This window comes from Entelurus aequoreus, linkage group LG09, assembly GCF_033978785.1.
Source record: "Entelurus aequoreus isolate RoL-2023_Sb linkage group LG09, RoL_Eaeq_v1.1, whole genome shotgun sequence".
Classification (NCBI taxonomy): Eukaryota; Metazoa; Chordata; class Actinopteri; order Syngnathiformes; family Syngnathidae; genus Entelurus; species Entelurus aequoreus.
In genome coordinates, this window is record NC_084739.1 from 42,155,998 (window position 1) to 42,174,376 (window position 18,379).

At 36.0% G+C, this 18,379-nt stretch overlaps 1 protein-coding gene across 2 annotated transcripts in view; it reads right to left on the reverse strand.

Annotated features, from left to right (window-relative positions):
• The window catches only part of LOC133657447 (inositol polyphosphate-5-phosphatase A-like), a 441,346-nt gene that overhangs the window by 305 nt on the left and 422,662 nt on the right, over positions 1-18,379 (reverse strand). The window contains exons 14-16 of one of the 2 annotated variants that reach the window (XM_062058790.1): positions 12,302-12,370; positions 5,518-5,554; positions 1-314 (exon numbers count right to left, since the gene is read on the reverse strand). The exon at positions 1-314 is cut by the window's left edge and continues 305 nt beyond it. In XM_062058790.1, coding sequence (XP_061914774.1) covers positions 265-314; positions 5,518-5,554; positions 12,302-12,370 — 156 coding nt within the window. In that variant the 3' untranslated portion in view covers positions 1-264. Of the gene's footprint in view, positions 315-5,466; positions 5,555-12,301; positions 12,371-18,379 lie in introns of both variants that reach the window. The other variant, XM_062058791.1, reaches the window with a different exon arrangement.

Genomic DNA, 18,379 nt, shown 5'->3' on the forward strand with positions numbered 1-18,379 from the left:
TTGTCTGGAGCCGGGCCCTCGCTCTCGGGTGCTGGTCCACATTTCAACAAGTGTTTTATGGAGAGGAAGGGGAAAAAAGGGGGAGGTTTCAATTGAATGAAGTGTGAAGAGGACAAGTCAGCACTGCTGGAAAGTTTGTATTGGTTCTTCTTCTTCAGTGTATGCTTGTGGAAAGTGCGTGTGTGAGAGTGTGTGTGAGTGTGTGTGAGTGTGTGTGTGTGTGTGTGTGAGTGAGTGTGTCTCTCTCTCTCTCTCCTTGTGTTCTCACAGAGGCGCTTCACAGACTATATTCTCCCCCTTTTGGCAACAATTCCCTGTGGGGTGAAAGAAAGGAAACGTCTTAAACTAATAAATAAATACATAAATAAATACATATGTCAAGCTTACTGAATGCAAGCTCAAGTTTGTGGTTTCAAGGTTGTGCATTTTAAGTCGTTATGTGAGCGTGTCACACTTACATGGACAAAAGCATTGGAGCACAGCTCTTTATTGAATGAAATGAATGTTTATTGTTCTGCTCATCAATACATTTTAAACGCTCTAAAGCGGTTTTTATTTTGAACGGTCCTTTCCGTTAAAAAAATTTGCATGGGAAAATAAAGGAGAGTTTCCGAAAATGATGTTGAAAAGACCTGATTGCCTGCTGTAGTGCAGCAGTGTCAGCATAAACTGTGCAGCTTGGCCAGGATTTTTGTTAAATTTTTTTCAACAGGAATGCGTCGTGAAAATAAGGCTGCAAAATGGGAGTTTGGTGGAGAAGAACTTGAAGCCCAAGTTTTCTTATCAGTCCATAAATAACATGACCACATTGTTGACCACACATTAACTTGGAAACTGGAAACATTCTGTACAAGACAATAATAACTTATTATAAAAACTATAAGTAGCTACTTTCTTCCCAAGCGTTTAACCCTGCGGCTTATACGGCCAATCTATGGAGTTTTCTTCGCTAACGGCTAAATGTTGGGATTGGACTTAGCGAAGAAATCCAACAATGTACTGCTATGATCCAATTTAAGAAACTGTTCAAACACAAAGTGTTTCCAAAGAACAAGGAAGAAGAATCATGACAAACATCTTGAACCTTATTAAAATGGGGGAAAAGAGACATCAATGACTTTTCAATTTTGTTTGATCAGCGATTTTGCTGGCACCGTTTGGAAACAATTAAGATATATAAATAAACATTTACCAAATCTTTCTATGTAAATGTCTCATTTCACAATATACTGTACATATCTGCAGCTTAAAGTCCGATGCGGCTAGTATATAAAAAAAAAAAATCCTTCTAGAATTTAGTGGCTACTTCATATATATCGGTGTGGTTTATAGTCGGGAATATAAGGTAAATCCTAGGGATGTAACGATATCAAAATCTCTTGGTACAATATTATCAATTATTATTAGACCCACGGTACGAAATTATTGTGGTATATGTCCAAAAAAACCTAAAAATGTAACAGTGTGTAAAATGAAATGGCAATAATGTTTAGGATCAGGGTCTCTGCAGGTTTCAACAAGTCAAATTTAAGACATTTTAAGACTGTTTTAAGACCATCTTGAAAATAATTTAAGACCCTTTCACGACCATACGGACAAAAATACAACGACAAAGTAAAATCTGAAGTTACGTTTTAGCGTCCTCAAAAATCGAAACATTTCAAAGCGAGACTGAAGTTTATGCATGTTTTAAATAAAAGTAACGTCAATAGATTTTTAAGGCTTTCAAAAACGTATTTAAGACCTTATATGAGATTTTAGGAGAATTTTAGACAATTTAAGGCCTTAAATTCAAATTATTGGATTTAAGACTTTTTTTTAGACTTTTTAAGACCCCGCGGACATCCTGTAGAATGAACACACTTACTGTAGTTGAACACAAACATAATGTTCATATGTTCTAATCATATTATTACTACAAACAATATATATATATATATATTAGGGCTGTGAATCTTTGGGTGTCCCACAATTCGATTCAATATCGATTCTTGGGGTCACGATTCGATTCAAAATAGATTTTTTTTTTTCAATTCAACACGATTCTCGATTCAAAAACTATTTTTTCCCGATTCAAAAGGATTCTCTATTCATTGAATACATAGGATTTCAGCAGGATCTACCCCAGTCTGCTGATATGCAAGCAGAGTAGTAGATTTTTGTAAAAAGCTTTTATAATTGTAAAGGACAATGTTTTATCAACTGATTGCAATAATGTCAATTTGTTTTAACTATTAAATGAACCAAAAATATGACTTATTTTATCTTTGTGAAAATATTGGACACAGTGTGTTTTCAAGCTTATGAGATGCGATGCAAGTGTAAGCCACTGTGACACTATTGTTCCTTTTTTTTATTTTTTATAAATGTCTAATGATAATGTCAATGAGAGATTTTTAATCACTGCTACGTTGAAATTGTAACTAATATTGATACTGTTGTTGATAATATTCATTTTTGTTTCACTACTTTTGGTTTGTTTTGTGTCGTGTTTGTGTCTCCTCTCAATTGCTCTGTTTATTGCAGTTCTGAGTGTTGCTGGGTCGGGTTTGGTTTTGGAATTGGATTGCATTGTTATGGTATTGCTGTGTATTGTTTTGTTGGATTGATTAATAAAAAAAAAAAAATTGAATCGATTTTTTCCCACACTCTTAATATATATATATATATATATATATATATATATATATATATATATATATATATATATATATATATATATATATATATATATATATATATATATATATATATATATATATATATATATATATATATATATATGTATGTATAATAATATACTTTCAGTACTTAAGTGTCTTTAAAGTGACAATATAAACATCCAGTGTAACAAATGTAAAACAGTTATGTTCACGTTAGTGTCTTTCAACTCTTAATTTCAGAGAAACAGTGTCCTCTGTTGTGGACATTTTATATCACTTTGGAAAATGCTGATTTACATAAAAGTTAGCGGACAATTTAACGTTAAATAATGTAAATACCTGACAAATTGATGCTTGGCCTCCTTGGCATTAAATATATTTTTCGGGAGAAGGTTTATCAAGTATCCTGTCATATTACTTGTGTTCCCTGCAGGGCAGTGTCACCAAACTTATTTTAAACCACGAGTTGATTCTATGTTATTGAAAAAAAATGCGGGTTAAAACCACAACTTCTTCATGCGTCGTCTTGGAAACACTCCAGATGAAGGGGCCAACTTTTCCTTGCAGCAGGGTTTGTTTGTCTGTCTGTTAGCAACATAAGTCACAAAGTTATGGATAGATTTGAAAGAAAACTTCAGGTAATGTCCAATAAAACAATCCTTTCTTTCTCCTTTTCCCACTCACCGACCTCGCACACTCGCGCTACGCAAGGAATTCTAGGTAATGTAGTTTATTTTCACACAGGCCAGCAAAAAACTACACTGACCAAGTTTTAATTTTGTACCGTCACGGTATTATTGTGATGATTTGGATACGGCATTATTTAGAATACTGTTAAAGCCCTAGGAAATAGGGAAGACAATGAGTATTTCCACTTAGTGCCTAAAAGCGTTCACTTTGACAAATACGATAACATACAGCGATGGTGGTGGTAGAAGACCACCCTCAATCATCGCCATCTTGGCTACGGAGCGGAAGAGGACGGACTAACTTGAGCCCGCAAGTTTCACTGACTCACGGGTACTCAAATCCCACAAGCTTCATCCACTCATATGTATTCAAAACCCGCAAGCTTCACTGACTCACAGGTACTCGAAACCCACGAGCTTCGCTGACCCGAGTTATCGACAAGCTCATGAGCGTCACTGAGTCATGTGTACTCGAAAGCCACAATCAACAAGCTCCATTGACTCATGAGTACTTGAAACCAGACAGCTTCACTGACTCACACGTACTCGAAACGCACAAGCTTCACTGACTCATGAGTACTTGAAACCTGCAAGTTTCATTTACTTACAAATACTTGAAACCTGCAACTACACCAACTCCATCCATCCGTCCATTTTCTACCGCTTGTCCCTTTCGGGGTCGCGGGGGGTACACTCAGCTGCATTCGGGCGGAAGGCGGGGTACACCCTGGACAAGTCGCCACCTCATCGCAGGGCCAACACAGATAGACAGACAACATTCACACTCACATTCACACACTAGGGCCAATTTAGTGTTGCCAATCAACCTATCCCCAGGTGCATGTCTTTGGAGGTGGGAGGAAGCCGGAGTACCCGGAGGGAACCCACGCAGTCCGCCAACTCACAAGTCCTAAAGCTTCATTGGCTCATAAGTTCCTGTATACCAATTAGTGAACAGGCTTTATTTTGGAAGAGAAGATGGTTACTTTTGCACATTTTTAATGTGTACAAACTTATTTTATTATGATATTGTTAAATCCTACTGTAAGGTTGCAGTATTGTTCGGATTGTTATTTGCTTTTACCGAGTGACTCCAGTGAATCGATTACCAGATTCACTTCAAGGAAACGGGGCAGCACGGTGGTACAGGGGTTAGTGCATGTGCCTCACAATACGAAGGTCCTGAGTAGTCCTGAGTTCAATCCCGGGCTCGGGATCTTTCTGTGTGGAGTTTGCATGTTCTCCCCGTCACTGCGTGGGTTCCCTCCGGCTTCCTCCCACCTCCAAAGACATGCACCTGGGGATAGGTTGATTGGCAACACTAAATGGTCCCTAGTGTGTGAATATGAGTGTGAATGTTGTGTGTTTATCTGTGTTGGCCCTGTGATGAGGTGGCGACTTGTCCAGGGTGTACCCCACCTTCCGCCCGAATGCAGCTGAGATAGGCTCCAGCACCCCCCGCGACCCCAAAAGGGACAAGCGGTAGAAAATGGATGAATGGACGTCAAGGAAACGGAATCGAGTTTTCCTGCCACTATTACCAGTCACTTACAAAGTACAACTTTTCAGAATAAGAGTCTCCAAATAAACATGAATAATTCTTAACATTTCTCAAATCAAATAATTTATAGTCAGTACATTTCAATATGCACACTAAGTATGTGTGGGGTTTTATTGACGTTCTTTAATATCATTTTAGTCACAATGACAGCTGTGTTTATTTTATAAATAACATTTGACTAACAAACAAATGAGCTATTATGGCTAACCTGCACATGCTGATTTGGAAACTACAGTTAAATTGGCACTTAAGTAGTATATTTGTATATACACACAAGTATACTTGCTGCCATGTTTATGGTAATATTCACTTTATATGCAGAATAGCAACATCTTGTACTTGAGTGTTTCAGATAGTAAAGTAAAGCATCTTTCACATTGATGAGTACAATGATCAATACATTTCCAAGACATATTTTCAGTGTGTCAATGCTTTTGTCCATATATCGTATTTGGAAACAATCCTCTTCAAATGGGATTAGTGTGTCCAAAGTGATTGAAACGACAAAATAAAGAATAATGAATAAAGATAAGAAAGAAAAATGAATATTTACCACGACATCACTGCACCACACAACACTTGTGCTTATTTGCATTAGGTTTACCTGCCCCCGCTGTTATTCGGAAGGACAGGAAGACAGGCTGGCGGGGGGCAGAGACAAATCACAGTTAGAGGAGCACAAACTAGCCAGAAGAAAGCAGTTCCTGAAGACTTTATTATGAAAGTCCTGTTCGACAAGTGGAAGCTCTCGTTGCCGCCGTGTGACTTAGAGGTTAAACTCACATACCAGAGGCCGTGTGTTTTGGAGCCCGTGCGCTAACAATATGGGACATTTTTTAAACATAGCCGACTGGGATTTCAGCACCAGTGTGTGGCTGAAAGGTGACGGCCGCCGCAGTATGTGCCTGCTGGGGTCACCTCGCATACACACGCCAGCGCCTATGTCACACCGAGTCCTGATGAAAGACCCGACTTGAGGCGCCTTTTCTTTCAGCGCGAAGGCTGATGTCTGACAGGGCGCACACTGAAGCGACCGCTTCACAGGGTGGGGCTGCTCGTCTTACACTCGGCTCCTCTGCAATACATTTGTTAGCAATATATGTCATACAGTATCATCGATACTGGAAATACTGTAAGTCACATGGCAGACGTCAGCACCACTGGAACTTAATGTGGACTTTCACTCATGTACACATGCTAACCTGTTTTTAATCTAATTTCAACACTATAAAATGTACATGCGCTGTACATTTTATATGTTATATATATATATATATATATATATATATATATATATATATATATATATATATATATATATATATATATACACATACATACATACATATATATATATATACATATATATATACATATATATATAACATAAAAATTAAAATTAACAAAACTAAACAAAAATAAATAAATATATATATACATTTATATACACATATATACAGGCATACATATACAGTATAAATATATATATATATATATATATATATATATATATATATATATATATATATATATATATATATATATATATATATATATATATATATATATATATATATATATATATATATATATATATATATATTAAGGGTGTGCATCTCTACCCTTACCCATGAATCTCATTACATGGGTTACGATATGATTCACTAACAATACTTTTTAAAACTTTACCAAACGATGCAGTTGGAATCTTTGCATGGTGAGAAGAAAATTAAGCGTATCATGTCAGAACGATGTCATGTGTTTATTTTTTTAAATAGATACAAAACAGGCGGTTCCTGCATGTATTCTTTATTAGCAAATAGTAGAACTATCAACTTCAAGGCATTGAAATCCATAAAACTAATGAATTAAAATGAGTTAAAAAATGCAAATCATGATTAGATCTGTAAATGAATGTTCCTCTGTTAATACTTAGTTCAGTTGCTGCAACCCCAAAAAGGGACAAGCGGTAGAAAATGGATCGATGGATAGTTGTATTTGTATTTGTTATACAAAACGCAGAACCAGTAAAATTGGCACGTTGTGTAAATCGTAAATAAAAACAGAATACAATGATTTACAAATCCTTTTCAACTTATAATCAATTGAATAGACTGCAAAGACAAGATATTTAATGTTCGAACTGAGATACCTAATTTTTTTTTCAAATAATCATTAACTTGGAATTTAATGGCAGCAACACATTGTAAAAAAGTTGGCACAGGGGCCATTTTTACCTCTGTGTTACATGGCCTTTCCTTTTAACAACACAGTAAACATTTGGGAACTGAGGAGACCAATGTTTGAAGCTTTTCAGGTGGAATTATTTCCCCTTCTTGCTTGATGTACAGCTTAAGTTGTTCAACAGCCCAAAGTCTCCGTTGTGGTATTTTAGGCTTCATAATGCACCACACATTTTCAACGGGAGACAGGTCTGGACTACAGGCAGGCCAGTCTAGTACCCGCACTCTTTTACTACGAAGCCACACTGTTGTAACACGTGCAGAATGTGGCTTGGCATTGTCTTGCTGAAATAAGCAGGGGCGTCCATGAAAAATATGTTGCTTCGATGGCAACATATGTTGCTCCAAAACCTGTATGTACCTTTCAGCATTAATGGCGCCTTCACAGATGGGTAAGTTACCCATGTCTTGGGCACTAATACACCCCCATACCATCACAGATGCTGGCTTTTCAACTTTGCGCCTAGAACAGTCCGGATGTTTTTTTTCCTCTTTGGTCCGGAGGACACGACGTCCACAGTTTCCAAAAACAATTTGAAATGTGGACTCATCAGAACACAGAACACTTTTCCACTTTGCATCAGTCCATCTTAGATAAGCTCGGGCCCAGCGAAGCAGGCGGCGTTTCTGGGTGTTGTTGATAAATGACTTTCGCTTTGCATAGTAGATTTCAACTTGTACTTACAGATGTAGCGACCAACTGTAGTTACTGACAGTGGTTTTCTGATGATATCCTTTACACACTGATGTCACTTTTTGATGCAGTACCGCCTGAGGGATCAAAGGTCACGGGCATTCGATGTTGGTTTTCGGCCTAGCAGTGATTTCTCCAGATTATTTGGACCTTTTGATGATATTACGGACCGTAGATGGGGAAATCCCTAAAGTCCTTGCAAAAGCTCAATGAGAAATGTTGTTCTTAAACTGTTTCACAATTTGCTCACGCATTTGAGTTTGAGTTTGAGTTTATTTCGAACATGCAAGCATACAACATGATACATCACAATTTCCAGTTCCTCTCATTTGTTCACAAAGTGGTGACCCTCGCTCCATCCTTTTTTGTGAATGACTGAGCATTTCATGGAAGCTGCTTTTATACCCAATCATGGCACCCACCTGTTCCCAATTAGCCTGTTCACCTGTGGGGTGTTCCAAATAAGTGTTTGATGAGCATTCTTCAACTTTCTCAGTCTTTTTTGCCACTTGTGCCAGCTTTTTTGAAACATGTTGTAGGCATCAAATTCCAAATGAACTAATATTTGCAAAAAATAAAGTTTACCAGTTCGAACGTTAAATATCTTGTCTTTGCAGTCTATTCAACTGAATATAGGTTGAAAAGGATTTGCAAATCATTGTATTTTGTTTTTTATTTACAATTTACACAACGTGCCAACTTCACTGGTTAAATGTAGAGTATTAAACTTCGTCAAAAGACTGAAAGGTTGAAATATTCACAAATGAACCAAATCTATTGACTGGTTCATCGACATGAACGATAGGTTTGTTTTTATTTGAAGTGTGACAGTGATGAAACATTTACATCTTAACCAAGTCAGAAACAGCGGCAGCTTTGCACATAGTGGGTGTGCGTCTCCTCTCTGCTCTGACGAGAATGTAATGGACTTCATTGCGATTGCACTTAAAAGTACAACAAAATTCAGTAGACAGCGGACCACCTGTGAGGAAAAGCTCACAGCAGCACCGCTTGTACGTTGAGGACGTTAGATTGTTACATGCTGTCTTCAAACATCCCCCAAAATAATTGCTAGACTTGTCGCTAGTCGCTATTGAGAAAGGAAGTCACTAAGAGGAGTTGGAAAGATCTAATGAAAAAGTTGATAACACTGTGCTGAAGTGTGTGTGTGTGAAAAATAAAGATGCAAGGACCCGCCTTACTTTACTTCTGATTGGTTTACACTGTGTGGTGCCTTGCATGGTTGGCTGGATTTAGGCACAATCATTTATGGATTGGTCTGTGATTGTTTTTTTCGATAAGAATTACCCCAATCAGATTTACTCGAATTATGTCAGGCCGTGAGGAAACAAGTCTATTATTATGAAAAAATAAATATAGAGTAGTAAATGGGGAAATATGAGTATGAGAAATGTCAAGTGTGGCATGAGAAAGTGTTAAATTGTGTGACTCTCATGCTCGAAGTGTGAGGCTTGGCAGCTCTGAGCTTGGTCTAGCACAATGAACAGTGTAGTAGATAATGTGATTACCTCGCGGAGTTTGCGGCTAAGTTGGAGCTAGAAGTCTTTAAAACCAGTGTCTTCTTATCTTGCCAGTTGGTAGGTCTGCTAGCATTAGCATCCTTAGCTCCCTCATCACCGCCTTGAGTGTCTCGATGCCATCACAACAGGTGAATGCTCAGATTAGTTGTGCTGCCACTATTTTATTGCTGCTTTTCAAACGCTCAGATGGCTATACTTTTATCCAACTGACCATTAAAAAAAAAAAAGTTTTTAAATCCAAACGTTTACCACACTTGAAACATTTGGGGGTGCATTGTTTGTAAACTTTTGTAAACTCTTTCGGTGCTGTCTCCTATGTTGCTCTGTCGTTGTCATTCGTAAACGATAACAGTACGCTCGTATTACGTCATCACAGAAGCATCGCAAGATTCAAACGGCCATATTTTGTATCAGATCTACAATGAACCGATTTGTGACTTTCCAACCGGACATCGACCGATCCATACGTTATATATATTGATTCAATAGTTCGCCAAACGATGTATTCATATCTCTAAAGTTAAAATCGGTTATCTGTTTGTACCGATTAATTTTTATACCCCTTATATATACAGTATATATATATATTTATCTGTATATTGACATATATACTCACCTGTATATATGCACATACACACCTGTATATATGCATATATATATATATGCCTGTATACATATAATTACACCTGCATTTATAAATATGAATCTATATACACATATATATATATATATATATATATATATATATATATATATATATATATATATATATATATATATATATATATATATATATATATATATATATACATACATACATACATACATACATACATACATACATACATACATACATACATACATACATACATACATACATACATACATACATACATACATATATATATATATATATATATATATATATACATACATACATACATACATACATACATACATACATACATATATATATATACATACATACATACATACATACATATATATATATATATATATATATATATATATATATATATAGTTGCTAAGACAAACAGGCTTCATGAGCATTTGTATGAATGGTTTACAAACAAGTTACGTGCAGGGTTAATATATTTGCTTGTTGAACAGAAAAATACTTTTTCAGCCACTTTTTGTCACTTTCTAAAAAAACTGTCTTGCACCCAATTAATACAACATCTTATTTGAAGATAAAGGAGAAGTTACACTAAATGTGAGCTGAAAATCTACAAAATTATTTGAAAATGGAAAAATATTTAAAAAAATCCCATCCCCCTGCAAGTATTCTTGATAGGAACCCATTTTAAAATGTACTGATTCATCTAACTAAAACATTTATAGATTATTAATTTTCCGCATGTGTTCCATAACATTGTTACTTATAATCATTAATAAGGCGAGTATCAGAGGCATTTTTGGAAGTTATACCAAGGGGGTATTCCAGGTAAACTCTGAGTTTAAACCTAAAGTCTGAGTTGATTTACCTCGGGATGGGAAACTGAATGTCAGGTTCCGGAACAACTGATCGGAATTACTTCAACCAATTCTGAATATGTGACTCTGAGTTAAGACCACAGTAAAAAACAATGATCAACGGAGCACCGATTCTACCATTCACCATAGCAACTGGCAGAAAAGGTTGTCTTTTTTGTCAGTTCCCTGCTGGAACTGAAAGTGTCAGCGCATGTTTATGGTGAATATGAAAGAAAGAAAAGTAAGGCAGTAAATTATTTTGGGCTGAAAGTGACAGATAATTACTAAAAAAAGTCAACATGGAAGCTTGAATGCAATGTTTCATTGATTTAACTTTTTTTTCTTATTAGTCAACAATTTAAAAAGAAATGGAGTAATGATATAAAATAAATCACATTGTACTTTAAATGCAATAACACTGCTAAAAACGCAAATATATATATATATGTATATATATATATATATATATATATATATATATATATATATATATATATATATATATATATATATTATATATATATATACATATAATATATATACAGATATATGTATGTATATATATATATACACAGATACATATATATATACATACATATATCTATATATATATATATACATCTATCTATCTATATCTATATATATATATATATATATCTATCTATCTATATCTATATATACATATATATCTATATATATATATATATATATATATATATATATATATATATATATATATATATATATATATATATATATATATATATATATATATATATATATATATATATATACATACATACATACATACATCTATATATATATATATATATATATATATATATATATATATATATATATATATATATATATATATATATATATATATATATATATATATAGGTATATATAATAATTTTTTTGATTAGGCACTTTCTGCTATCATAAATATCATGCACTAAAATCTGACATACACAGCTTGAAATAAGATAAATCTAAAATGTCAACTCTTGTTGGCATGTAATTTTACTTATTGTAATTAATAAAGCTCACACATCAGCACATCAGTTAATGATGAAATACCAAAATACATGCACTTTTTATGATAATATAATAATATAAAAAAGTACTAAGTATCTGAACTCAAGGTACAGAAAATATATTTTTGTAAACAGGATAACTAAAAATATATAGAGAATATTTTAATTACAATAATTATAAATATAAATGATAATATTTACAACAATGAAAAACTATAGCATGTAGGTTTTTAGTTGATATTTTCTTTATATTCAAACAAATCCAATTATTATTCAATCTCTAAAATCAAAGATGCATTTTTAATTGACTAACAATTAATTTTTTCGGAACTTAAAACCCTAAATTTCCTTCACACACAGTGCACCGTGCTTTTACCTTGTGGTCGCCCATGCAGACATTGGGCCCGACGTTGTCATAGATTAGAGACCTCTCCTCGTTTTCTGGCTGCGGATATATAGATATAAAAAATAGAAAAACAGTAGAGAAAGAAACACAATAACAGCATGTAGTTACATGAAGGTTTGTCTACACATGGCACACCAATCACAGAATATCTTTTGATATTTTCTACTCACATTCATGCATGAGCAGTCATTCTACCAGCATCATTAAACACAATTAACAGGATTAACTTGTATCAGTCAGATACAACTAAAACAGAGCATGCGTCTGTGTCAGGTGAGCAGTAGAGGTCATAACAGGACAAAAACACTTATTTTCAATACCGGTAATCTACCATCCATTAACAATAGGGATGGGTATTGTTTGAATTTTAACCAAATTTTAACCAAATCGTAACTTCAAAAATGGCACCGGTGCTTAAATGGTGCCTGAACCTTTACTTAAAAATGAAAAACATGCACATTTAAAAATACCTTTTTATTTTTATGACATTTTTGTGACATTCAAGTGGAACAGACATACATCTAAATACTTCAATTATGTAAATTAAATAATTATTTAAGCAATCCATTCAAAATAAGAAAAAAAAATCCACCACAAATTGACATGATTCTTGTAGAAATACAGAACATGACAAAAACGACTTGCTACTCAATATTCATAATCCGGAGAGGTTCGCCAATGCAAACTCACTCGTTGTAATCGCCATTGGTGCATATTGAGGAAGCGAAACAATTAAGTTAAAAAAGAACGGCAAACTCTGTATGCTTTTGTCAGGACGATATCATGTTGATATCAATATAAATTGTGTTCGATAAAACATCCGATATATACATTTAGATTTTTTGGTCGGAAGAAACAAGAAATTATGAAGCAAGATTTGTTGCAAGTCACCCGTGCTCTGGGAAGTCAACTAAACAGGAAACAGGAAGTGTCACTGAGCAATGGGAGTGACATGCTAACAGCCAGTCAAGTAAATGTATCAACTATCAAGTTTGGTTGCACTGTCTTTCTGTTTTGCTGTGGATTCTCTGCATGGAGTGAGAAGAGAAACTGTAATAACTTGATATATCAACTCAATAACAGAAACGTGTCTATAGTTTTGTTGGTTTTAATGCAGACAGTGCGGCAACATCCTGACACTTCCAATGTCTGGGTTTAAATAATGTGTAGTGTTCAATAGCTTACACACTACTGCCATTTAGTGTCTCAAATGATTTTACCCCCTGGCTACCAGACACCTTCTCCACTGACAAAAGCATCCTTGGTAAGTTGAAAATTGTATTACTGTATTTATTGGCAGGCTTAAATAAGTCATAAAAAATGTCAATAATCATCCGTATCGATCAATATAATTAACGTATATCGTGATAGAGTTTTCAGCCATATCGCCATTCATTTAGCATGGAAATGAGGCCCCAAGGCAGCAGCTATTGATTGTTTTAGTAAGTGATTAATCTATTGATTAGTTCGATCAATCTGGTAAAACACACATTGTATCAAAGCATATTCATGTGCGCTGTATTGCAGCAACCTTGCGGAAAATATGTCCCGGGCACTTTTTTAGTAAAAAAAAAAAGGAAAAAAAAGTTAATGGAACAGATGAACTTCTTCAGATAACTTTAAAAACATCATGTTCTGAGTTCTCCTATAGTTCTATCCACTGAGCCGAAAACACCTTTTGAAATCCACTTTCAAACTTGGGGCAGTGAAGAGTGATGAAAAGCAGGAGTCATTTATAAAGTGTGTTTTTTTGCCTGTAGATCTGACGCACTGCTACTGTAATCTGAGAGCCTATTTGAGGGAATCGTGTTTAAATTTCACTCTGTGCACACAAAGCAGACGTCTATCTACAGTCTGGAGAATAAATCACACTTGTCTGGTTGAACTAAAGAGTTTTTAAATAGCCAAGAGCGCCCTCACACACACGTTGTGGCACGGTGAGCTGCACTGGCGGTTCAGAAGAAAGAGACAGAGAGCTTGAGAATGAACCATAAAGCAAAATCCAAATTAACTTCAGACCAATCCTGCAGTGGAGCGGGGTCAGCACGCACAACGGCGCCACCTCCCGCTACCTTTTCCTGGAGGGCCATGCACTGGCACCTCTCTATATATGTCTGCAAGCTGCCCCGCAAGCCGCTGCCTCCCAAAGCCCGCAGATACATTCATCAAACGCACACTTGATCATTTACAAAGGCGGTATAAAATTGCGGATTTTCAGGCTGCGTAATCTTTAGACAGATAAACAAATTACCCGGGGCCCTCCAGCAGTGGAGGAGCGCTCGCTCGGCTAAACATTCATTACCGTTGCTCCTGGAGCTGGTGCCGCGCCGCACAGCCAGCAGGCAACCTTTGGCGTGTTAGGGCTCGGCAAGCAGAAAATAACATGATGGCGAGTTAACCGACCGTGCCATGATAGATGACGCCACACGCTGGCCTGTTTACAGGCCCATGTCTCAACAATCTGTAATGCTCATGTGTGCTCAGTGAATCATCAGCCAATCTGTGGACACACTAACTGTCCTCCGCATTACCAGCAATTAGCTTTTGCTCCAAGGAAAGCGAGCAAACAGCCGTCCAGATGCGTGCATGTAATCTTTCGGAATTGCGCTAAGGTAAGTTATTGTTTTAGTGTTGCTTCAGTCAGCAGAGAAGAAAGGTCAGGAAGGAATTTGTCATTTGTTGTGGACAAAAGAAAGTCAAACTTCCTGAGCGGCTCCCTGCTGTGAGATGTTGGGTGTACAATGCACGGCATGTCTTGTCACAGCTGAAAGCTGCAATGGTTGGTCATCTACACCAGTGTTTTTCAACCTTTTTTGAGCCCAGGCACATTTTTTTCATTGAAAAAATCCAGGGGCACACCACCAGCAGAACATGTTGAAAACGAAACTCAATAGTCTATATCAGGGGTCCCCAAACTTTTTGACTCGGGGGCTGCATTGGGTTAAAAAAAATTTGGCCAGGGGCCGGGCTGTATATATATATATATATGTGGGTGTGAATGTTGTCTGTCTGTCTGTGTTGGCCCTGCGATGAGGTGGCGACTTGTCCAGGGTGTACCCCGCCTTCTGCCCGAATGCAGGTGAGATAGGCTCCAGCACCCCCCGCGACCCCGAAAGGGACAAGCGGTAGAAAATGGATGGATGGATGGATGGATGGATAAATATATATATATATATATATATATATATATATATATATATATATATATATATATATATATATATATATATATATATATATATATATATATATATATATATATATATATATATATATACCGTATTTTTCGGACTATAGGTCGCAGTTTTTTTCATAGTTTGGCCGGGGGTGCGACTTATACTCTGGAGTGACTTATGTGTGAAATTATTAGGAGTGACAGATTGTTTGGTAAACGTATAGCATGTTCTATATGTTATAGTTATTTGAATGACTCTTACCATAATATGTTACGTTAACATACCAGGCATGTTCTCAGTTGGTTATTTATGCGTCATATAACGTACACTTATTCAGCCTGTTGTTCACTATTCTTTATTTATTTTAAATTGCCTTTCAAATGTCTATTCTTGGTGTTGGGTTTTATCAAATACATTTCCCCCCAAAATACGACTTATATATGTTTTTTTCCTTCTTTATTATGCATTTTCGGCCGGTGCGATTTATACTCCGGAGCGACTTATACTCCGAAAAATACGGTATATATATATTCCGAGCGCGAAAATGCATTTTTGGACAATATGATTTGCCTGAGCGACTAGGAGACACAGAGAGTAACAAGCGGTAGAAAATGGATTAGAAAGGACGGCTTGAAAAAAAACAACCCAAAAAAAACTTTTGAACTTTGGATTTTGGACGCTGCCGGCCGTAGTTTGGTGACCCCGGGTCTATATTGACAACATAAAGTCGTTCTCATCAAATACCTGACGCAATTGTTCAATATGAATTCAAACCATAACCATCCATGCATCTTTAATTCTTTTGTCTCAAAGTAGGCTTACAAAGCAATTCGCTACCTGCTGCCACCTACTGATACGGAAGAGTATTACGTGGTTATTCTGCCGAGTTCTACAGCACAGACACTCTATAAAAGCATTTTATATGCGGATTATAATTATTGGTTTGCAAAAAATATTTTTTTGACCAATTAGGTGAAAATACATAATTTCACACCAAACAATATTTCATGGTACACTAGTATGCCGCGGCACAGTGGTTGAAAAGCACTGCTCTACACACCAGTGTGTGTGCAGAATGCAACCGCAAAGGTCTGAAATGGCTCGCTTTGCTTCTGTTGATCCTGGATTGATTTGAATTGAATGAGGAAAGTGCAAGGCTGCATAGAGGCGTTTTGTAAATGACCCAGTAAACAAATTAGAGAACAGACTGCAACACAGGCTGTTTGCAAACGGTGGCTTTATGGAGAAGACAGAGGCCCGAGGAACTCTATATGTTCTGAGATATATTTACTTGTTCTGGGGACCCCTAGGCTTAGTGCTCAGAATGAATATTCACAGCCACCTCATCCTTCCATCTGTGAAGTGACAGAGGCTGCAAGAGGGTGGATCACAACGATGGAGTTGTGGATGCCTCCAGTATTTCTAGGGAGAAGTCATTTTGGTTGTGATCTACTAAGATCCAGTTAACAAGGGCTAAACAGTGAATGCAAACTAGGGTTGTCCCGATACCAATATGTTGATACTGGTACCAAAATGTAATTTGATACTTTTCAAAATACGGGGTACCACAAAAAAAATCATTATTGGCTTTATTTTAACCAAAAAAAAATCTTATGATACATTAAACATTAGTTACATACAGCCATCCAAAACTAATTTTGGCAAACAAAGCCTCCTAATTTGGCTGCTGACGTATGCAGTAACATATTGTGTCATTTCTCATTGTATTATTTGGTCAAAATTATGAGCGACAAGCGGTAGAACATGGATTACTAATCTACTTGTTGATATCTGCTTACTTTCTGTTTTAACATGTTCTATCTACACTTCTGTTAAATTGTAATAAGCACTCAATTGTCTGTTGTTTGATGCTTTACATTAGTTTTGAGTGATACTACAAATTTATGTATCAATCTGATACCAAGTAGTTAAAGGGGCATAATCAAAATTATTTTGTGTCGAGGGACATATTTGCTGAGTTTATAAATAGGAAAAAAATGACAAAACATATTTTGTGATACTGAAACATATCGATGCGATCATTGTAGTATCTATATAAATATTTAAATAAGGTTTTTGCATGTAGTACAAGCCCGCGGTTGTCACCACGCAGACTCATTTCTTCACATTCATTTTATCATGCTCCAACTTGTGGCGTTTCGCTATGTTTTGAAACATGCAGCACACAACTATAGCATGTGCCACTTTTTATAGGCAATTCAGAGTCGGTCCTCCAGTACGATCTACAACGGAACCCAATTTTTTAGCGCGCTGAAAGTGTGCTCTGGGAATCGTTAGCACTAACTGTGAACGTGTGCTGGAATGTTACAGGCACAAGAAAATGCATTTTGCATGAAATATGATGGATATAATATATCGCCTTTATGAAAAAAAACGAACGCCGTTGAAAAAAACAACAGCAGACATTTATACGCATCAATTTTAATCAGCCCTCTTAAGTCATTAAGCAGTATAAAACGTATAAAATTATATGGCTGAATTTTTTATTTCTGACAGAAACACATGCGTAGAATGAAGTATTCTCTGTCTTCTCTTTGCAGCGTGATCGCCTCCTTTCTCACAGCCATTTGTGCTTAACTGTGTCAGTTTGCAGATTTCAAACATGCTAATAACAGACGCAAAACAGCAGCCTCAGAACAGTTTTAGTCATGATGATAATCATATTTTCCTCTCCTTCTCCCAGTGTTGCTGGTGTTCTGAAAACCAGCGCATATCCTGCATATTCATGAAGGCAAACATGCTAAATGGATTGCACTCTCTTTTTTGCCCATTAAAGAGACCAAATTCTCTGCACAAACTTGGTAGGTCAGCTTTGCGTGTACTATCAAGTTTGCACCTTTCAATACACCTT